Raw genomic sequence first — 23,447 nt, 5'->3', positions numbered from 1 at the left:
TTTGCAGAGGCCATGGGTCTGCCACCAACTTACTTTGAGCTACAAATCAAATGAAGCTTAGGCTTTTGTTGGCTCATCGCAACTGAAGGCCACTTAAAGAAATGATCCATTTATTCCATGAAATCGGTGATAAGAAAAACTGTACAAGCAGGGTTCCGACGGCCTAGATGGGGTAGGACAGCATGACATCTTGCCGGGCCAACTCCAGCAACATGGGGTCATCGAAGAACTTGTTGATGCTCACGTCTTCACTGAGGCCCTGGGGGAACAAGACAAGGGCAGAGATAAGAAAACAAGCGGCTTGAAAAGCAGCAAGCACGTTCGGGGGGTCGAAATGGTTGCAATTCAGTAGGCTGTATCCCCTTTGACCCTTGCAGCGCGTATGACCGAAAGAGCTTGACTGTTTGCACAGACACAAGCTGTCAAGCTTCGAAATTGAATTGCTGCTGACAGTACCCCACCACTGAAAAAAAAAAAAAAAGGGGGGGGGGGGCAGGCAGGCTAGAAATGTGCCATTGAGGCAAGGCGAATGCGTACCTTCCTCCGGCGTGTCTTGATCATGAACTCTCTGGCAAGGTGAGGAGCGGGCTGCGGCTCCAGTGGGCGAATCACTATGCTCTTGTCCAGGGGATCACCAGGAACAATCTGAAAGCACACACAGTGACGCAGCAAAACAGTCAAAATGGCCATCGCTGAATTCAATGGTATAGCCAAGAGAGTACACCACTGTGCAAGAGGGGTTCGTAGAAGTATGAAATATTACCAGTAACCAGCAGGGGGAACTGCCGTATTTACTCGGGTAATATCGCACTTTTCTTCCGGAAAAATCGATGTGAAATCGAAGTTAGGGGGTGCGATAATTATGAGGGGAAAAAATTTTCTAAGTAGTTAAAACAAAAATCTTAAATAAGATTTGAATAGGGACTACACATAACCAAGACATTTTCAGGCAGGACTTACCTGCGTAGTACAAAGCCTACTTTTAAGCACAACGCACAAACTTTATTCGTTGCGGCTAGACGCCACCCAAGTTCACCATCCCGCGTTTGGTTGCAAGTGGGAAGAGTCCTAGTCTGACTCAGTGCTAACATTGCTAGTCAATGCCTCGTCGTCACCTTATCGCTGCCGAATCCTGATCTCGAACTGGTGAAAGTCCGCGATTTTGCCCTTGCATTTTTCGGGCAGGCGTTGGCACTGCATTGACCGCCTGCTCAGAGAAAGGCCATTGCACTGCACGAAATGCGTGGCCCACCCGTTACTGGAGTGAAAATCTCGTGGCGGGATGCCATCCATGGATACGGCGCACCCATCTGCCTCCACATAGTCCAAGAGCAGCGTCTTGATTCGGGGAAACTTGCCCGTCTTTGTACCATGGAAAGCCCAGCGTGTCTTGCTGGTCGCCTTCAGTTTCTCGTGCTGCCGCCTGCAGTAGTGCACTCTGAACTAATTGACGCAGAAGTGTCTGCTTGCGGCGCGGTTGCTGTGCTCTATAGAGTAAATATATAGCTTTCAGCTTGAAAGCGGCTCTGTAGCTGGCGTACCGCCCCAAGGCGAAGCGGCAACCAGCACAGAATAAAGCGATGAAAAATTTCTCAAAATGGCTGAAAGCGAACTTTCGAGAACTGATGAGACTGACTGCTTGCTGCTCCAACGACACGATGACCACGGGCTTCGCGGATGCCGTCTCGTTGCCACACACAAAACCAGCACAACGACAGCGTCAGTAGCGTCTGAGAGATGACGCTAGGCTGCCATGCGGATTAGAGCGCCTGGATACACAGCACTCTCCACCGAATGGTGAGTGGCGTCAGAGAAGGCGAGCGGTGGAGAGCGTGTGCATTATGTGGGTTTCGTGAGCAAATAACTATCGCCGCTGCAATTTTGGGGGTGCAAGGATTATGCTAAGAAACAAAAAATCCCCATTTTGGCGGCGTTCATTAGGGTTGCGAGCATTAAGTGCATGCAAGGATTACGCAAGTAAATATGGTATTCACTGCGGGGTCGTTAAGCTGAACCATGTGCACTGCATTATTCTGTTTCTAATAAGCAATGCTGACACCGAAACCAGTAAGGCTTCATCTTTATGAAGTTTTCGTAGCCCTATGCTTTTGTTTTTTCTTGTGTCATAAGAGAAACTGCTTTCCTCTGTTTGTTAGTCAATTAGGGTTTGCTGATAAATTTATGGCTCTGGCTCCATTTTGCCAGGCACCATTACTGTTTGCAATTCATGGCAACAAGATTATTGACTGCTTCTTCAAGAGTACACATTAATGTATCTAGTATACATTAATGTATCTCTTTCATGGACTGTGTCCTGTGGGAGAATTCGCTTGCCTTCCTGGCAGCATGCAAAATAAAATGGGAACCAATAAACAGCAAAGTGTGATTGTTTTAATCTGCAGGAAAAAATGGGGGAATTAAAACTCAGGAACACAGCAATGCTCACAATAAAAAGAGCTGCGTGGCTAAAGGTACCACAGGAGGTGCTCACCTGCCAGTGATGGAACATGGAGAGGCAGAAGGCCTGCCCCTGGGTGTGTGTGCGGAGGTCGGTCTCGAACCCAAAGGAGTCAATGGCTGGAATGAAGGCCTTGATGGTGTACAGGGGTGAACCTGGCACAGGGGCGTCTTGCGTCACATGACCTCTGCAAGCGGCGAGTTCACAAGATGAGCACACCACATACACAGGAGAGAGAAAGCCAAAAGGAAGAGAAATCACCAGCTCACGCAGAAAGTACAAATCGCACCCTGTTCATGCTCAAGTTGTTGCTACAGTGAACCCCTACACAAATCCTGTACAAGACTATTTGAGATAGTGATTATGTCTTTTGTTCACCTTCACAGCTCGACAATGCACCCCTGCATTTCCCCCGTAGAGGGGTATATCCGCTCACTCATGAATTAATGTGAACACGGGTACCTGCATGGGCACATTGACAAGAGTCCAGAAATGCAGTTCAGTGTTAGCTGCCATGTGTTCTCACGCACTAAAAGCAGCTTCACTCATCTGAACGCCTCCCAGCAGCTCATTCCAGTCAAATACTTTGTAGCACAAACAATATGCCAAAAGATAACGTGCATTTTGTGCTGCTATAATGGCGGTAAGTGACAAGTTTTTGGCCTTTGCAATAGAAGAACGATGTAACACTACTTTTTTCTGCCATCCAATGTCGCATCGTCGGACACAACAGACGCAGCAATGGAAAGCGGACAATCACCCACCTCCTCCGGGCCAGCACCGTGTAGACAGCGGAAACGCAGTCCGCAGGGGCCTGCACTTCCACAAAGTAGTACGGCTCCATGAGACGGGGCGTGGCCATCAAGAACGCAGAGTAGGCTACACGTCGAGCTGTGGGGATGATCTGGCCTCCACCGCGATGGATGGGCTCGTTGGCTATTACAGCGTCCAGGATCTTGAACTTGCAGTTGCGGATGGCTGCAGAGAAAAAGAAAAAGTCACCACCTGATCAACAAGGGGAAAGACCTGGTTTGCTTTGTTTGAGTCAGTGTTCCAACCCTGTGAGTCTTCATTTCGAAAGCTAGGTTACACAAGTTGAGGCCTGTTTTTTTTTTTTTTTAAATTGAATTACAGATATCAGTGCCAGTGCCTCTCAGTCTTTTAAGAAACCGAACTTGAGCTTGCAGCCACTCCACACGCCTCTACTTCCTTTTTAATTATGGCACAGACTTGTAACTTGTTTCAGCCACATCATGGCATGACCTAACAAGGATACTTTCTGCGAGGACCTGCTACTTCACTGGGCAATGCCAAGCATTTCATTTGGTACTTCTAAGATGTACAAAACACAGGCTAGCTTTATTACACACAGTGTCTCCCTAGAACGATGCCTGGTCAGATGTCCATTCAGGCAACCAAAAAATAAATCAAATGTTCTATGAGGCTGCAGTAGCATAATCTTGTAAGAACACTTTTGCTAACACACATGCAAGAAAAGCTGTATTACGTAATAAAAAAAACCCATAGAACTTGCATACAACCTAATTACCAAGCTATGTTATAAACTAAATATTCCGACAAATCTGGTTAATTTAACATTGCATGCATAGCACTGTGCCACAGAAAAGTTTGTACTGAGTTGCTTATGCCAGCAGTAAACCCGGCGTTTGCGCAGTCAAGAGGATAGTGTTTCTTTCATCGTGCTGCTGCACTCCTTACTTCTTTACCCTGTCTGTACACAGAATGCCCACTTCATAGAGTTCGACATCCAGAAAGGTATTCCCATATTTGGATTATCCCCTACAAAAGTAAACATTGCAGGCACTACTCACGCTCTTCGCACAGTGGTCCTTCCCTTGTTGCCCACTGGAATCCCTGCACAATGCTGTCCTTGACCATGCTCAGCAGGCCCTTGTCGACCTGCACACAAAGCAAGCAGAAAAAGCACAGCGCACAGCTTGTGTGTACTACAAGGCCACCCTCGACCGTTTTCTGATGTGTCAAACTAATACCTGTGCTACACGGTCACTTCAAAGGCCTTCAGAAGGCTCTATCAAGTGCCCCATTGTAAATACGCAGTTGTGGAGGAGTGGCCAATTGTCAATTGAAAGTTACCGTGTAGCACAGGTATTAGTGACACATGGCTGACCTCAAAGCACTACAGTAAAGTCAGTTGCACAGGGAATCAAATGGACAAACAGCTTCAGGTGACCACAGATATTGCGGCGGTGAGATAAGGAATGAGACAAACCACTTGTTGTAAGGGGCTTCGGGCAAAACGGTGGGAATACAAGATTTCTAACCTGTGAAATGAATCCAACATATGTCAGAAAACTATCTAAGTTTAATGTGTGTGAAGATTTTATATATGACTAATGCGGCATTTTGGTCGTCGCTCTGATCCTCTGGCTCAGAGCACTTGGATGCGGAGGCCACTCCCAATCCAAGCGAGAAGGTGCCCCCCCAACCGAACGCCTCACTTGATTTTGGAGCAGCAGGTGACTGTGCACCACGACACAGTCAGAATCGCCCTCCACGGCAGTGGGAGGGGCATACTACTTTTCCCAATAGGGCGAAGAGAATCCGTGGTGCCATTTTCGAATTGGTGTAAGCTAGTTGTCCGCATCCGGTGGGGCCGTCTAGAGATGTTTAGGCTTATAGCGTCACAGCAGATATTTGATGGCCGCTTTTATAAGGGGGCCAAATGGCAATTTTTACTGCCATTTTCATCCGCATTATCAGCTTCTTTCACACATGTGGAACTCTCGACCAGATTTAGGGGACATCCCCAAGGTGGAGTAAGTTTCTTCGAAGGTTCCTTTGTAGCCGTACAGCTACACTAAATGCAACAAAAAAACTTCGCAAGCATTATCAGGGGCAAATATGGGCCTCACTACATTTCTGAAAGCAGAATTCCTCCTTGATAGGCCACAATCCTACCAGATGCTGAGGTGCGTATTAAACAGGCCTTGCACAAAAATCAGCAGAAATTCAGAAAATCGTCTACTAATGTGTAGCACTCTCATGCCACTTGTCCAGAGAGCGAGTTTTTTACAGCCCAATATGGCTATGAGTAGCAAATGACATTGGATTATTTTATTCTTTTTAAATTCTCTTTTATTTGTTTTCATTATTGACGTAAATTTATGCCATTATAGTGATAAAGTGCCTTTACTTTGAAAATATGTTTTTTTTTTCACGAATATGCAAGGTGCACTGCAAATTTGGTTGCTTACGCTATTTTTTATTTGTATTTTGAATGTTCTTTTGCAGACATTTTAGTTTATTTTTTGGTATAAGGGGGGAGATGTGTAATATGCACATTTTTTATTTTGTCAGATTATTTTTGTCAAATTTTTTTTTTTCTATTTTTCCTATTTTCTGGTTTTTCGCAATTCTGCCCAACGAATTACCTCCATTTATGCTATTATGACGATAAAAATTGTTACTTTAACCAACTCTGCATATTTGTGGGAATGCAGAGCATTACACAGTCCTGGCTGTGGGGGTACTCGGCAAAGAATGAAATGCTACACATTTTAAGGCCCTTCTTTGCCCGCATGGCTGAAGAGCCAGAACTGTGGGTGCCTCACTTATTCTACAACCGCATAGGGCCATCTTTACAGTCCACAACCACATGAAGCTTTAATAAATTGTTCGAGCATACGGAAATTGATGCTTTAAGACAAAATGAAGGGGCAGAGTTCAAAGCCTACTGGCGGCCTGCAGAGCAAACGCAGCACCAATGGCCCCAAGCTGCTCGCAAAAAAGAGCCAGCCTACCTCAGAGGGCAGGGTGTCATCCACAAGAATGTTGGGGCCCGTGGCGTCGGGTCCAAAGGCCCAGATGGAACGGGCAGCGAGCAGATCCCAGTCGTACTTGGTCTGGAAGAACTCTCCCAAACGCTTTCGGTTCCACGTGATCTGCACCACCTCGTTCTCAATGTCCTCAGCGAGGCCCTTTTCCAAGGGCTCCGCAATCATGGTGATCTTGTTCCTTGGCAAAGGAAAAGGAAAAGGAAATTTGTCACCAGAAAAGGGGCAAAGCACGTTATCAGTTATTGGAATGGCTACGAGGCATTGTGAAAATGTCTTGCGCGATGTTTAAATGAGTGCATTAATAATGATTTCTACAATAACTTGGGCACAATGAGACAGCTCTGGTGGCCACAGCAAGACTAATCCAAGGTGCCACCCAAGCCAATGAGCAAGTTCCTTTATGAACTATGGAACAGAGCGATTGTGCAGTGCGAACGATGAAGCAAATGCAAAAAAAAAAAAAAAAAACAGAAAAGCAAAATTGAAAAATGCGCTAACAGGACGGGACTGAGGGAAGGAAACACAAAACAGCGCAGAACACAAAACACAAAAAATCTGCGCTGTTTTGTGTTTCCTTCCCTCAGTCCCGTCCTGTTAGTGCATTTTTCAATTATGTCAAGAGACCAACTAGCCCCCCAGACAGCTTTGATGAACAGAAAAGCAACCTTTATTGTGGTATAAAAAAAAATTCTGCCAAGAAATTTTCTGCAGATGGACGGACGTAGTTACACCAGGGTGGCTAGGAATTAATAAACATCAATTCCAGCATATACAGTCTAAATCTCAACGGAAATAATTTGCCTCTTTCATGCATGAGTTAAATACTGCCTTAAATGTGGACTACAGACTACTAGCTAGATTCGTGCAAGTTTTCAGTGTCCGACTATGCTGGATGCCATCCGCATTAAAGCATGACAACCTCAAGGGGCCAGACAGATGAAAGAATACACTACGCTTGCACAGACTGATGGTAGCAACTGTGAGTTCCGCCGCACAGTGAATGGTGAAATATGGAGTACTGATCAGCGCTGAAGTACATGATTTTGAACAATCTAACAGATTTCTTGCTAAAAATACTGGCAAAAAAATGGCTAACGATTACTATACTCCCTAATGTGAATGAAGGGTGGAGAACGCTACTCTGCCGTTATCTTGCAGTGCGTCGCCGCCGCCACGAAGAACGTTGTCGTAAATTGTGTTTGAACCTCCCGCGCAAATGTTATGTGGTTCGGATGAGCCATGCAACTAGGAGGATGCCGAAGGACTGATGTACGTGCATCATGCAGAGCGTGCTGGGCTTCTGTGGCGCAGCCTGGACATACTTCCCTCTCCCTCACACTTTCATCCTCCACTTTCGTGCAAGATCATATTATTCGGTGGCTTCTTTGTTCTCTCAGTTATCTCATAGCGCCTTGCTGCCGGGGACTGTCTCACACTGCCTCAGCATGCCCCCCACCTATACCCACACCCACACACACACACCCACCCCCACACTTTCACCAAACTTTTCTCCTATGTTCGCTTGGTTACGAGGCTGATGCTGCTAATCCACAATAGTAGACGCAAGTGCTTCGCACTAAGAACCACGATGAACAACACTGTGAATATGCTTGAAAATCCGCCGCAGTGGCTCAGTGGCTAAGGTGTTGTGCTGCTGAGCATGTAGTCGCGGATTCGATTCCCGGCTGTGGCGGCCGCTTTTCCGGTGGAGGCGAAAAGCAAAAGCGCCCGTGTGTACGAGATTTTGGCGCATGTAAAGATCCCCAGGCGGTCAAAATTAATCCGGAGCCCTTCACTACGGCGCTCCTCATCTCCTGCGTTGCGTCGGCGCGTTAAACTCCAGAATCAATCAATCAATCGAACATGCTTGAAAACAATTTCCCAGCCTCTTCAGCCATATTTGCCTCAGCTGGCAGGCGACAAGTAGGGCACAAGATACTGCAAGTGATGCACCTTCTAGAACACTGCGAAACAGCACTCTTTATGAAATGGTTGCACCAAGAATCAACAGGCTTGGCAAAAAACAAGTTTTTTCCATGTGGCACCAAATAAAGCACAACATTTCCTGAAGCTCACTTCCCACTCATACTTTTTATGCTGTCTGTCCATTCTGTACCCCATACATAAGTTATGTCTACACGCTATTTCCCCATATGTCATTTTTCAGTCATAACTTGGCATTTTTACATTCAACTTGATCAGTTGCTGAAGCATCCAAGTCTGCGCTTGGAATCAAAAGGCATGCATGTTACTTTTTACTTTTTATACTGGATTCGAGCTATCTTTGACAAATCGAGCGCTTTTGTGTCCAGGGAGCCTGATCAATACAGCTAGTTTTTTATCCCCCGAAGAGTCCCTTTGACTGGGACTCTTTCACAAGAGACAGGGAGCCAGGGAAAAGACGAAAAGAAGGAAAGATCCCTAGAGCACAGAGTTAAGCACACTCAACGCCTCAAAGCTGGCTTACTTTTTGTTTGGTGTTTCGGCAAAGCACTTGAGTGACGATGTCTCCACGACTGTTTCGCAGAAGCAGACGACTGGATCGGCAACCTTGATGTCTGCAAGTTGAAGGGCGACACAAAATGCAGAAGTCAGTCGTAGCACAACCACTGGCAGAGTTAGAATACATTTTTCTCTAACATGGTATCAGCCTATACTAACCCTGTGTGATTGTAACACTCATTATACAGTGTAGACCATTTATAACGCAACCGCTTATAGTGCGGGACCACATATAGGGTTTTCCTGGCCACCAGTAGGCCTCCCATAAAACTCAATGCATCAGCACACTGTTTAAAACACGGTTACCCATAAGCACAATGCCGTTCATAGTGTGGTTTTTTAAAGACCCGGGTCCTCTGATCGGTTAGCGCATTTTGGGCATCGCTTTAGGGCAAGGCGACAGAAAAAAAAAAAATGATCCTGCTTGCATTTTTATCACGTCCCGCGGCATCCGTTCATAGGCAATAATATACATTTGTCTAATATACATAGACATCCTCCCTCAAAACACAAACACAAAGAAGCCATGCTCCTGGTTTGTAACACTGTCCAGCAGCTTGTAAACCTTGCAGTAGCGCCTGACGTGGGAAAAAAAAGGCGAACTAAAGACCATGTTGCTATTTTTAAGAGCCCTTAGTGATGATAAACAAAGAATGATTGAAAGGTAGATTGCAATGTGATTGGATTTGAGCACGTTTTCTTTATAGTGTGGTACCGCTTATAGTGCGGATATTTGCAGCTCCCACGACATACGTAGTAGTTCAACATAACTGGTGCGGACCCTGTCATTAAATATGCCAGTTTTCACTACATCAACAAATTAAACACAACAAAAAAGAGAGAGAGAGTATCGTACCGATCTCTGAATACATCTTCCTCAGGTCGTGCATCACGCAGTCCAGGTAGAGCTCTCCCGTTCCAAAGATGACGTGCTCTCCCGACTCTTCCACCTGCCACCAGTAAACAATAAAAACCCAAATAAATCAGCCCAGGGAATCAGCTAGCCTTGTAAAGCCAGCAGTGGCATAACATCTGTTATGATGAGTCCAAGTTATGATGCCCCGTTTGCTCCCTTGATCTCTCAAAATCTCTTGGACACTGCATTTGTGTGACATTGTAGACACAGAATCAGGATGAATTTTTCACCTGCAAGATCTCTGAGAAAGCAAAGCCGTATAGTTTTCCTTTGTAGCCATATGGGTGTATTTCTGAGGGACGTCAGATGAACTTATTCCACATTGGGAAGGCGGGGGGGGGGGGGGGGGTTCCCCCAAAACTGGTTGTCTAACTATCTTGTCTAAACAAGATAAACAAAAAGTGATGCGCCAGCCCTGAAAAGTGACGCTCGTCCTCACTGGTCCCACTACTTGCCTTGGTGTTGACGAGCGGGTAGGACTTGTTGACCTTTCGGAGGCCGTCGAGCATCTTGGGCAGCTCGGAGGGGTTGACGGGCTCGACGGCGATCTTGATCACCGAGTGGGTGCAGAAGCGGAGGGGGTGGAAGATGAACAGCTCCTCCTGCACGCCCACCTCCACGATGGTGGCCGTCTTCACCACTGGCTGGTCAATGCCCTCCATCAGCACCCAGTTGCCTGCCGGCACACGGTTCACCTCCACCTTGTACCTGTGTGTGCCAGGAAGAGGGGCAGCATTCTAAGTGAATGACAGGGGCTTGTGCCATCTGACTAGACTTCAAAGTTTTGTACAACAAAGTGTCTACAATTGAGATATGAGGATGCACCAAAAAGGCAATGCGCAAGAGGCCAGACCGTCCATATTAATGAACACCTGGAAACATGAGCACACAGAAACAATGTATACGTAAACATTTTACCAATCTTACCAGACTTACAGAGGACAACACATTCACACAAACGTGTGTTTTGTTCACATTATACATTCACTTTCTTTTTCTTTTTGCTAACTGGTATCAGTTGAAAGTGTGATCCAGCGCAGTACACACAACACTTCACATGCGCCACAAGGAGAGCAAAGTTGGGACTGGGAATGCCAGCCGCGGTCAGGCAATCGTGGGTTGTTCACTATACACAAGCTGCATCCTCGCAACCGTTCGTTATATATATGAAACACCATGCCATTGCTCATAGTGCATACTATGATGGTCATGCCATGTTCGTTTGTTGTAACCGAGTGTTCGTCATAAGTCGGCTCGACTGTATTCAGTGGCACTTTGCACAAATAAGATTCACCTTTAACAATTTGTATGTGCACCCAGACAGGGACATTTAGAAATACAGTGTAGACCATTTATAACGTAACCGCTAATAGTGCCAGACAGGATATAACGCAGGTTTTTGAAAAGACCGGTTTGCTTCCCATAGAACTCAATGTAAATACCGGCTTAAAACGCAGTTCACCAAAGCCCAATACTGTATAAAGTGCGGTTTTTCAGGGGTCCGCTGAGTGACTGGCACAGCTGGAGCATTGTTTTAGGGTCCCGTTAAAAAAAAAAAAAAAACACACGCCATCAGCTATCTGACAGTGCGGGCGCTTAATAACTTCTACATACAAAAGGCAAAAATAGGCACCCTTTAGTTTGCGCGCCGATGTACTGACCAGCCGCGCCAACAGAGCGTATTGTCTCGCGTAGGCTGTACACGCGTCTCGCGTGCTTGCCGAGTCGACCAAAAGCTTGCTGCCGCCGTCGCAACCATGAATTCAGCCGTTGTGCAACTGCCGTACTCATTCACCGACGGTGTATTGCCTCACGTCGACTGTACCCGGCACTCTTCGGATATGCTCTTCTTTGTCTAGGCCACCCAGAGCTTTTTCAGCTTCTCGCATTTCGGAAATGCGTGAAAGCAATTATTCATGCAAGAGACACAAATTACACTCGCGTGAGGCTGCACGTAAAAGGGCTACTAAGGAGAGGCGACGGCTGCAGTGGCAACCAGTTGTGGCGACACTCCGCTAGGTGCTGTGTTGGCTGAAGTAGCGCATTTTTGAACGGCTTTAATAAGAATACTGCGCGTGAGTGGAGTTTCAAATTAGGTCACACGAGACTAGTGGTGCATACCACATGTTGAAACAGAATTTGGGGCAGGTAAATTTTCATTGCAGTTGGCCTTTGAAGACACCGAGAGACCCACCTGGACTCGTGGACCCAGAGCCTGCCGACGGCGAGGACGCGCGAGTCCTCCTCGTCGGTGGAAGTGTAGTTCTCGCCCAGGATGCGCACGTCCTGGTTGGCGTGCAGGGTGCCGCTCATCACCCGACCAAACACGTGGAAGCTGGTGGCGTCCTGGGTTGAGTACTGCTTCGTCGTGTGCACAATCAGGGGGCCCTGTTGGGACGTTGGAGGGGGGGAGGAAAAGGTGGGTGGGAGAGGGAGGTGCACACTTTGCACAACAATGCCCTCACGTCTTCTGTTTCATATGTGCTGTGCATACCGTTTCGCCCTTCCACTTTTATGTAAACGAGTCCACAAGTTTGCTTCTAACGTCGTTAAAACAGATAATGAAACAACCAAGGTTAAGGCTATGTAGAAAATTAGACTTCTGTATGCACTCACGTGAAGTCCTCTCTGATCAACTCAGACCAATAGTCGATACTACATAAAACGAGTCACATTACATTATAAATGGCCTACACTAGAGGCATTTTTTTTTACCTAAACTGGCTGCACTGGTGCAAGCAGTGCAGCATATGTTCATTTTTTTTTACTAATTGATATCCCCATAGCACTTTGCACTGATCTGCATGACACTGCACTCATCTGCACCAGTTAAGGCAAAAAAATGCCCCTACTGTACCATGTCAATAACAAGCCACATTGCAGGAATGTGACCTTTGCAGCAATCAGAAATCACAAAACACTTAGGCTGCGTAGGTAATGCTGCTTGCATTCTGCTTGGAAGCACGGTTGCTCTGCGCTCATATGTTTTTTTTTTTTTTTTCTATTAAATCTTCAGGCTTCGGGTTAAGGGTGAAGAGCTCAGGCTTGTAACTGCGACAGGCAGAAAGTGGCGTCCCTGTTGATCCCCCCCAAACTCACCTCAGGGTCGCACTTGAGCATGGCCTCTCCAAGCTCGGAGTCTATAGGGCCCGTGTAGATGCACTCAATCTTCTCTCGAGTCACGTGCGCAGGTGCAGGCACGTGGCTGACGCACATGTCCACAAAACCTGCGGTGGCGGGAAGGAATGAGGGAAGCAGATTTAGGCGGGCCAAATTGTCCATGATTTCATGCTACCGAATGCAGTACGCTGGTCATTAACCAGTGGGGAAATTTACTGGGAGACAGAATTCCAGAAAAATTGCCACAGTTCACTCGGGAAAATCATAAGAGGCGGTGAAGGTTGACCACAATAAGTATGAGCGTATACTCCAAAGCCTAGCCCAGTGTTACGTACTCACAGAGTAGCACATGCCAATGAAGGTGCATTGGCCAACACTTCATAAGCAGGAATTCGTACTGACACACATTATAGAGAACAAGAGAAATCCATTTGGACCCACATAAAATAACGCACCCAAGTGAGGTCATTGTGCTCCTGAACAATTCTGCATCCCACCAGATCATAATTTTGCTTAAAGCAGCACTGACACGAAAATTTTATGTTACACTTTTATTGCTTTTATCGATGCTTAATGGTCTGGCGAAACTGAAACAGCACTTCAAATACTTCAGTTCGCGATAATTAATTACATTGAACGGCTTGAAAATCGTTTGTTTCAAATTCCCGCGCTTTCCTCCCGAACGGCGCATATGACAGCCTCCCGGTTTGACGTCACCGCTTTGTGCGGACGTCACCGGCGCCCGCTTGAGAAGGTGTTGCGCCCGCTCGCCGCTCGTGGGGTCGCGCGCGTGAAGTGACGTCACGAGTTTTTGGCGAGCGCTGCGCGTCACTTCTTTTTCCTCTCCTGGAGTGATGTCACGCTGATGTCCATTTGCTGAGTGCCGCTCCGCGCGCTGCTCCGTCGGCGGGATAAATGCGATCCAATTGAACTATGTTCTTCGCGTCGCAGGCCGCTCATATTTCAGCCAGGGTATTCTGTTGAGTGAAGGAAGCGATCTGTGCAATAATATTAACGCCAAAAATTGGTGTCAGTGCTCCTTTAAGGCAATGCAGACGACAACACAGTCCCAAACAAATTCCAGAGGCCAACTCAATGCTGCCTCTGTAAGGCCGCACAATTTTGTTTGCATCTGTAAGCATGTACAATTATAGTACAATTCAGTGCAAGAACAGGCTGTTAAAGAACGCTACCAGACGTGACAATGATTCGACCTTCTCGCAACACAGATAGGGGTAACATTTCCACACCATCACACACCACAGGAAAAACAAACTGCACGGCGGTGATGTTCCGTACAGGGGAGAAAAATTCCCATTTCTCGGTTCAAAAATTCCCTTTTTTTAGCATATTTTTGCCGCAGGTTTCTCAAGAATTCCCTTCAAAATTCCCTGCATTCTCTTTCTTCAGCTGACAGATCTTCAAGTGGATTCCTGTTCAGTTTTCGGCGTTAACCACAGACACCTAGGTCTACTTTACGTAGCCTTCCAGACGCAGATGCCATTCAGAGAATGAGAGTTTCAACGTGAACTATATTCCTCTACACCTGCTGCTTAGCATCCTTTGACCATGTATTTCACGTTTTGATCAAACAGCATGCTTACTTTTCATGCTAAAGACGTAAGTAAAAACTGCCCGTATGAAAAAGAACAAGATATCGGGTAATCGGGTATTGGCTGCGAACATGCGGACTAAGGCGCACCTGAAATACTTTTTTGTACATTGCGCAGCCCTTTAGCCACCCCCGCTTCACGCTTTACTAGCTCTTCCTCATGGAGTGTTCTTTCCTTTATGCTCACTCCTGTTTTATGAACTGTATTGGAAGCAGCCTTGGATGCTTGTGGCTTGCGGGAACGCTACTGTGGATATTTGAACATAAATCCGACGAAGTGTTAACAAAGAAAACAGTTACAAATGATCCGAAGTGTGGTTACTGACATTACTTTGCTTTTTTACTCTACGGTTCCTAAAATTCCCTCCATCTATTAAAGATTCCCTTCTTCCCCTTTGGCCAAAATTACATATGAAAATTCCCCGAAAAAGGGAAAAATTCCCTGCATGGAATATCACTGCTGCACGGTCAACCCACCTGAGAACTCCCCAACAAAGCGCGAGCAGATGAGTCGCAGCAGGGGCCTGACGTTCAGCTTGGACTCAGTCTTGGAAAGCTTGACGCCCAACTCATCGAGGAGCTTGGGAAGGCACTCATCCACATCGCCCACCACCTGGAAGAAGGAGGGGACGCGTGCACAAACCGCAAAGGGCATTCACCATTACAGCTTCATTCCTAAGCGACTTAGCAGCAGAACAGCGAGAGGAGAGACGGCACATACCTGTGCAAACAGCTTGTACAGTGGCTCAAGGATGAACTCCACGAAGCTCCGTTGAGCTGAACTGTGCGGGGGCTTCTTGGTGAACTTGCGCCTGCAGTTCCGGAAGGACAAAACCGCTACATTGCAGATAGCAAATTACGGCAGCGACAATTTGCTTGAACAAACTCCAAGAAAGTCGTCTACATGCGTGATTCCATTCATAATTGTGGGACTACTATTAAATTGAATAAAGTGTAATGTCATTTATATGTTAATCCTTTAGGACTAGCATAAGTCGTGCACAAATGTTTTTAGCTCGAAGCAAAGTCATGGTACAGTCAAATCCTGCAATAATGAAACCTTCATAGAAAACCAAAATTCGCTTTTGGGAGCATTTCGTTGCCACAAGAATAAAACTCAAATGACAATAAAATCGTTCGCAAACCGAATATTTATTTCCGAAAGTCGGTTATATTACTTAGTGAGCCTTAACTTGCAGCCACTTCACAGGTCAGACATCACACTCAAAGAAGTGGTTCATTGCTAGTCGCTGTGCGCGCCTAAGAATGACCAAATTGTGTCAAATGCATTCAAAACATACTGCAGGTTTACCTTCTCTGCACGTCTTTCTCCTTGGTGCTCAACACCAAGCATGCTAGTGAAGCCTAGCTACATTTGTTGGGTAACTTCACCAGAAAGTAGCACCTCGTCGTTCCAATGCTGCCCACAAAACCAAGTGAGCAGCACTTTTTTGAGGTCCGAAAAGGCCGCTACTGTCACTGTTTTGTTTTTCCATCGCAGGTTGTGCTCCCACGCGGACACTAAAGAGAGGCGGCCATGCTTTTAAAATGGTAGAGCAAGCTGCAAGCAGTTCCCAACTCATCGGCACTATCCTCCCTTCCTCCACTTGGGCCACTGACTGGCAATGACGCCTGCCCTATGTAGTAGCGATAAGTTTTCGCTATTGGGCTGGTGGAGCACACGTGCCGATCGCCGCACACACAGCAAACGCACGAGACCGGTTCAGCAACGAGCACTGTTCACTAGCCTAGCCCAAGCCGTGCCATGAGTCACCATCCTGACCTAAAGTCGGTTCCAGTGAATTCATCCTGACCAAACTTGTGTTACCCCTGGTGGTGTCGCTGCAAGGCCGCCTCCAAGGCCGCTTTGCTGCACGGTCTTTTTTGAAAACAAATAAAATGCCGGCCATGCAAGCGCACTGTGGCCGCAGTTTACGTGATTTGAGTCAGCAATAAATGCACTTGAGCTCTTTTTGGACAATGTTAGCCTCAAATGGGTAGATAAAATGCCGACCCAACTAGCAGCGAATTTTATTAATGCGGGATCACTGTCCATAAACATTTTGTTGTTGAGAGATATGAAACATATAGGCTTCTATAGACGTTCACTGGGAATCCAAAAATACTTGTTGCGTCAGGAATTTCACAGTCGTGGGATTTCATTATTTCGGGGTTTGACTGCAGTTTAAAGCCAGCCAGGCACCAGTATAGCACGCACGGACGCTCTCCAAAGGTGATAGTAGTATAGAAAACAACCGACTCAGTCACTTCTGGACAAGGTGGCAGGAGGAGTACCTCCTTCAGTTGCGATCAGCGCATTTCACAGCCCAAAGTACGGCTACTGAATTCAACGTGGGGGAGGTGACGTGCAGTGCCAACAGGCAGGCAAAAAAAAGAAGGAAAAAGTAGCGCTGAAACATCTGTAGCATCAAAATCATCCAGCTGTAATCCACAGCGCGTGTTTAAAAAAACATTTCACCAGACAAGTTAAAAAATATGTTATATAAAATGAACCATTACCTCAAGTGACATTAGTTCAAGCTATATTTTTGTCCTGTTTACTTCCTGGCTACAGTGGTGAGCGTACAAAACATAACCACTGCTTTACGGTCGTGTGATGTGAAGTGTGGACCACTGAATGCGTACAGGCGCCTTACGTTTTGTTGCTGAAGTAAATGTCTCCCCAGAGGCGCCTGGCAAACTCGGTGACGTTGACTCCGCCAAAGGTCTGCGTGTACATGGACGCGAAGGAGCGCAGGGTGAAGCAGAGGCTGTACAGGGAGCTGGCAAAGCACACGTTGCCCAGCAGAGGCGACACCTGCTGCTGCTCGGGGTCCTCCGAGTAGAGCCTGGGAAGGAGGAGGACGACACGGCCGCAAGTCACAAACAATGGCGTCTTCTTTCCCGGGAAGCTCTGACTGAATTCAGTTCACTCTTAGTTGAACACAAACATCTCTTTCACTGCTGACTCTGACAAACACTTTTTGGACCTCTTGAATGGACAGGGAGCAGGGCCAATGGGCAGCTAAACGTAAAAGGTATAAGCATACCAAGTGGCTCAGTGGCTAAGGCATTGTGCTGCTGAGCCCAAGGGCACGGATTGGATTCCCGGCCAGAGCGGCTGCTTTTATGATGGAGGCGAAAAGCGAGAACCCCCCCATGTGTTCGAGATTTCGGCACATGTTTAAAGATCTCCAGGAGGTCAAAACTAATTCGGAGCCCTCCACTACGGCGCACCTCATCGCCTGTGTAGTGTCGGCGCGTTAAACATCATAATCAATCAATAAATCAATCAATCAATCAACATATCAATCAATAAAAATATCACGTGATATGATTGGGTGTTAAAAGAGGAAAGATAATCTAAAAAAATATACAGCCTTTATCGTAATGTACCTAACGCTGTCTACAAATTTTTGGGTGTCCAAATACAAAATGTATGAACTCGCAAAAGTACAATGGGCCAATAAGGCACCCTCCAAATAAACTTCCGCACTTGGCAAAAGAAGTTGGTACCACCGGCTCCTGATGATGCAAGCGTTCTGATTCAGTCATTGCCACCAGCCCTCGAAAAGAGCAGCATACATCTCGTACTGGCAGGTTCCAAACTGCACCCACACCAGGACAGCACCACCACTCACGTGATGAGGGCATTGACCTCGTCGATGATGTTCCTCAGCTTGTAGTAGGCATCCTGAGGGGGCAGTTTGAGCTCCAGCATCAGCCGGTCAATCTTGTTGATGCAAATGCATATGGCAAGCTTCTCCTGGACAGCGTGCTTCAGAAGCTGCTCCGTGTTGAGGCACACCTGGTAGGAGGAAAAGCACAGGCACGGTGTGCATCCTTGGCTCAACAAAGCAAGCCCCCACACTTGCTGATTAATTAATGCGGACTTCTGGGCTAGTTGGTACTGCATGACTGATGAGTAAAGCGCAAAAAATTACACGAATGATGAAGAAAGGCAACAGACAAGCACTTGTCTGTTGTCTCCCTTCATCATTCGTGTAATTTTTTGCACTTTACTTGTCACCCACACACTTCTTCCCACGCAAAAGTACAGTTTCACTTAGGCACTCCACTTAGACAACGAAGACAGCGCACATGCAATGCACATTACTTGGTTTGTAAATGTTTAGAAGTCTAACCACCCCTGTCCAACAGGGCTTATACATTTACACATTTCTTCCCATGCTTACCCCTTCAGCAGCATCAATGAAGAGCACGACACCATCACAAAGTCGGATTGCAGCGGTCACTTCATCGGAGAAATTCACGTGACCTGAAATGTCAATGCAATAAAATGACAATAAATTACTTTTGAAGAGCAATCTCTCTAGTGGCTGACAAACTGGGTTGTAGACTGTGCTAGAGAAATTAAATTTAGAGCACTTTTAATTTTAACCCTAGGTTAATTTAGAATACCTTTTTTTGAACACGGGTTGAGAAGGGTAGGTAGAAAGAGCTGCGGAGGCCTGGTTTCAAGCTCCATGCATGACAGTACATCACGTTGGGGAAAAAGTGGTCTCAGTGCCTCATGAAGACTTTCTAACTTCTATGGACAACAAGGCTTCCAGATGCCAGCAAATAACTTCCACACAATGGAAGCATAATGCTACTGTTACTGTTCATGCTATTGAAGGCATCCTTAGCCTCCATTAATTTTATTCAGGCACCCTGTCAATGGAGTGAAAAGCAAAGCTGACACCATTTTTGCTCCTGTCAAAGCAGCGAAAAGGTGTACGCTGCCGCTCACTACTTGATGCTTGCAGTGCAATCCTTATCCTATCAATCCTAACTCTACAACAACACTTCCTTCTTTTCACCTAAAGAGTCTGCTTGCATGGACTACAAGCGGGAGCAACAGCAGAGCATGCCATACCTGGTGTGTCAAAGACATTCAGTATGAACGACTTCTGCTTGAGGTCTTGCAGTAGGAGCGTAACAGGACTAGCCTTGATGCTCACACCCCTCTGCACAGACAGGTACAACGGGTAACAGTGAGTGCAACTCCTGCACACAACAAACGAAAACACAGCCATACCCAGGCAGACATCATAAATGCCCAACTTACCTCTTGCTCAGTGTACAGTGTGTCCGTATACCGAAGCTGCAAAAGGCGAAAAATGCGTTCATTCAGCAAAAAAGGGTGCGTGCAGCAAGCTAGTGCGAATCAAACAGCGGACATCAGACTCACACTTTTGCACTCCTTTGCTCGCAAGTGGGGATGGGTCTGCTCAATCAAGCAGTCTACAAAAGTGGTCTGGAAGAGGAACAGCATTCACGGAAGAATTGAAAAGTCGTTATTCAAAGCACCAACAACACCGTATATTCCACCTTAAAATGAATTGCTCTGGAGTTGAAATAATCCATAAACTGTGTGTTTTAAAGTGACTGTCAGAACAAAGCTTTCAAAGCCAAGCTGAAGGATTCACTGAAGTGAATCTGCCGCCCACTACTGTGCAGCATAACTTCATCTATTGAATCCATTATTTGACTAATTTCTTTGTAATGGGCGACAAAATAGAAAATACCATGGGAAGTTTGTGGGTGTTACACTAGCTACACTGTTACATTATCTCACTGGTTTGCAATGTATTTTAATGCTATCTGAGCTTTCAAACCTTTTTTCAACCATTTTTTGATAATAGTGCGGAGTTTTAGTTGGTGCCCACACATGCTAGCAAAACTACAAATTTCCCCGTGAAGACTTTCCAGGGTGTCGTCAGAGCCGATGTCACCAAATGATACTAAAGGGGCAATTTCACTCCTGAACGCACGCTCCTAGTACAAAAAAAAAAAAAAGTCACGTAAATTGTCCGAAAAAACTTGAAACTTGGCCTACATATTGTAGACATTAATCTGGGAAGGCAATCACCCCACAACTTTATTTCAGAGTGCCTTTCAAGATAATACCCCTGCTACACGGGCATTTCGAAGGCCTTTGAACTGAATGTCATTTGACTCAAATGCCACCTTGGAGCTGCTACACGACGTTTTTTAGTATCATTGGGTTTAAATGCCATTTGAGCCAAAAAAGCACCACCAACGACATTTGAGGTTATTAAAGGCTTTTGAAACGCGAGCGCTCATACTTTCGGGCAAAGTTCCTGTGTGCCGTAATTATAAAAACAATTATTCAAGAGTAAAACTTGGATTTTCAAGTGCATGATCCTAACAATTTTTCATTTGTTTCTGTTTTCTATCACTTGCTCTACGATTACAAGGTAACTTGGTACTCTCAACACTGACTGTGCAAAAAAAAAAAAAAAGGTCTGCCTGTTTTGTGCGCATTTGTAATAGCCGTGCTACACGAGCGTTTCAAAGGTCTTTGAATCTAATGTCGTTTGACTCCAATGACACTTTTTAGCTGCTACACGACATTTTTCAAAGGCATTTTGTTTGAAATGGCATTTGAATCAAAGGAGCACGACAAGCGACCTTTAAGAATCTCAAAGGCCTTTAAAACACGGTTTGTACTCTTGCACACAGTTCCTGCAGGCCGTATTTAGAAATTAATTATTTATGAGTAAAACTTGTTTTGTAAAGAACACTCTTACCAATTTTTTTCTTGTTTTTGTTTGCTATCACTCGGTCTGCGACTACAAAGTAACTTGGTACTCTTGCACCGGTAGCACAAAAAGAAAGAAAAAAAAAAGCTATTTTGTGCATGTAGGTTGTAATCCATTTTATCGACCACACAGGTGTTTTTGGCCTGACTTTTAAAATTTTTTTGCCAGGTTATGAGAGCAGAACAGGGCAGCAGTGGCAACACCAAAACATGGTGGGTAAATGTGGAATCCTTTAACTGCCTTTCAGAATTATAGTGTAGATTGGCAGAACTCCTTCCATTTTTGAATCGCATTTGAAATTTCGAAGGCCATTTGACTGAAATGTCCTTTCAAACGCTCATGTAGCATGGGTATTATACAAGCGAACCATACGAGGTCCTTTTAGGTTTCATGCTAGCAGAACTAAAAAACAAAAACAAGGCATCTTTTCTTCCTCACAGCAAATGCCAATTCTGTATGCTCCTCTACAGCACAGATATTAAACCTTCTAGCACACATATAACAGCAGTGTGTGCATTTGCACAAAAAGTAGCATGCATGAAAGGGCAATGCCTGGCCATACCTTGCCATGATGCAAATGGCCGACAAGAGCCACGTTCCGTATCAGATCAGAGTTGTCCATTAGATCAGTCAGGAACCTAACCGCATATGAAAAGGAGGCGATGCAGGGTCAGAAGTTGCATAACGCAACGCACAAAGAACTACTCACTCGAGGTCATAGGTAGTCGCAGGCAGGTCCTGCTCCACGAAGGAAAACTTGCGGTGCTTTATGGGCGCAATGATTGGCTCTGAAAGGAGACGTTTTTGATTGATTGATTATGAGGTTTAACATGCCAATACTACACAGGCGATGAGGCGCACTATAGTGAAGGGCTCCAGATTAATTTTGACAACCTGGGGATTTTAAACGCGCGCCGAAATTTCGAACAGAAAGGCATTTTCGCAAGGAGACATTTTGCTAACAGATTCTCACACATAAAGAAGAGTGGAACCCCTTTCTACACACATCTTGATGGCAATTACAAAGGCTGACATTTTAAATTTATGCCAAAGCTCTCTCTCTCCAAGACTACTTCTGACACATCTTTGTCTTTCCACACACCACTCTGGTCGCCACTTACCTTGCTTTCTGCCCAATCAGTAAGGAAGAACGTATTCATATTTGGTGTTCGAAGCACCAAAGCTACACTTCATCTTGGCCCAGCCAAGCAAAGTGCTCCAGATTAAGCTCATAACTTCAAAGTGTGGAAACAGCATTCAAGGTTACTTTAAACACCCAGGAATAAATTGTACGGGGTCGATAGGAGCACTCTAGCAGAGAACTAAGTAATCGAGGTGGTGGCAGTCGATTTATGTCCCCTCAGCTTCAATGTCCGGCACAGAAGCAGACAGAAAAACCGTCCCTTTGGGCTGCCTATCCTTGGGGTGATTGTTACGTTCACAGAAGAAAAAATTGTCCGTTTGCACAAAAACTGAATAAATTTAAACCTTAGCTCAGAATGTGGCGACGGAAAAATTTTTCTCTTAAAAGTTTCATTCGCATTTATTTTTAGGGAAACTGGGAGGTAGCAGTAAAGGTACCTGTGAGGGGTTGAGCATCTTCCTCTTGGACAATTGTCTCGACGTCTGGTCCATACACTTCGACAGCAGAAGGGTAGTATTTTTTGTCCTCGTGCAGCACAACTTGCATGTCCCCCATATCATCGTCATCCCGAACCCCATCCATATCGTCATCCTGTAACGCAGAAGACCGTCTTAAGAACATGGCTTTGCACACACACACGAGGCTTCGAAATGGAAGAAACACTTTACCTCTTGCAACTCTTGAGCATCCGCATCCTGGCGCTCATACCGATCTGCCTCTTCGTCATCCGAGTCACTCTCAAGCTCGGGTCCAATGTAATTGCCAAACTCATCGTACAGGTCAGCATCCATTGTCGCTAAACACGAGGAAGAGAATGGTCGACCAACAGATAAACACACTGTACTACTGGACCCCGTTAATTAATCAGGAAAATGCTTCAACCAAAACAAACTTCATTCCACAGGTGATGCTACCATAAAGATCGCTAGGCAGCATAGTCAGTAAAAACAAAGTAATACAACTCGAAGTACAGCAGCAATAAGAAAATTCAGCAACTTCAACCTATGAAAAGCCCTTATTTTACACAACTTACGATGCAAATCCTCGAGAACTACCGGCAAATGACAATCTTCACAAGCCCACAAGCGATCAAACGATGAGCATGCGTTGCACAGTGTTGTGGATTGTCACTCTGATTCTACCAATCCAACTCTTTCCGCTACCCTAACAACCTAACAACGCGACCCTCACAAACTCTCACGGTCCCACCAATAAACTCTAGCCATAACCACTTCAAACATTATACTAAACTATCATTCGTCACTAGAAATTTGCTAGTCAGCGCGTATGAATGCACAGTGCAGTAAA

At 45.8% G+C, this 23,447-nt stretch overlaps 1 protein-coding gene across 1 annotated transcript; it reads right to left on the bottom strand.

Moving 5' to 3' along the window:
- Positions 1-93: 93 nt before the first annotated feature.
- LOC144169990 (116 kDa U5 small nuclear ribonucleoprotein component) lies at positions 94-23,317 on the bottom strand. The gene is made up of 24 exons (XM_077699477.1): positions 23,173-23,317; positions 22,808-22,935; positions 22,577-22,730; positions 21,705-21,783; positions 21,558-21,633; positions 19,621-19,686; positions 19,498-19,533; positions 19,306-19,396; positions 18,623-18,705; positions 18,068-18,234; positions 17,084-17,275; positions 15,148-15,238; positions 14,904-15,039; positions 12,794-12,921; positions 11,889-12,082; positions 10,150-10,402; positions 9,635-9,728; positions 8,744-8,834; positions 6,241-6,454; positions 4,291-4,378; positions 3,223-3,436; positions 2,492-2,645; positions 538-645; positions 94-259 (listed from the first exon to the last, which is right to left on the bottom strand). Exons 2-24 carry the CDS (start codon positions 22,928-22,930, stop codon positions 164-166), a joined length of 2,928 nt encoding a protein of 975 aa, XP_077555603.1. The 5' UTR covers positions 22,931-22,935; positions 23,173-23,317; the 3' UTR covers positions 94-163.
- Between the last annotated feature and the right edge of the window lie 130 nt (positions 23,318-23,447).

This window comes from Haemaphysalis longicornis, unplaced genomic scaffold (assembly GCF_048455015.1).
Source record: "Haemaphysalis longicornis isolate Haplotype H1 unplaced genomic scaffold, Haemaphysalis longicornis Haplotype H1 scaffold_2, whole genome shotgun sequence".
NCBI classification, from domain to species: Eukaryota; Metazoa; Arthropoda; class Arachnida; order Ixodida; family Ixodidae; genus Haemaphysalis; species Haemaphysalis longicornis.
Note: the sequence above shows the minus strand (reverse complement) of the source record. Positions and strands in the feature narration are given on the sequence as shown.

Bases quoted from the DNA above. Each gene is read 5' to 3' on its own strand.
- LOC144169990 (XM_077699477.1), bottom strand. From the start codon at position 22,930: ATGGATGCTGACCTGTACGATGAGTTTGGCAATTACATTGGACCCGAG. The intron at 18,235-18,622 runs GTAAGCATGGGA...TCCTCCTACCAG, and splicing joins TCATTGATGCTGCTGAAGGG to GTGTGCCTCAACACGGAGCA. The intron at 12,922-14,903 runs GTGGGTTGACCG...CCGCCACCGCAG, and splicing joins CTTTGTTGGGGAGTTCTCAG to GTTTTGTGGACATGTGCGTC.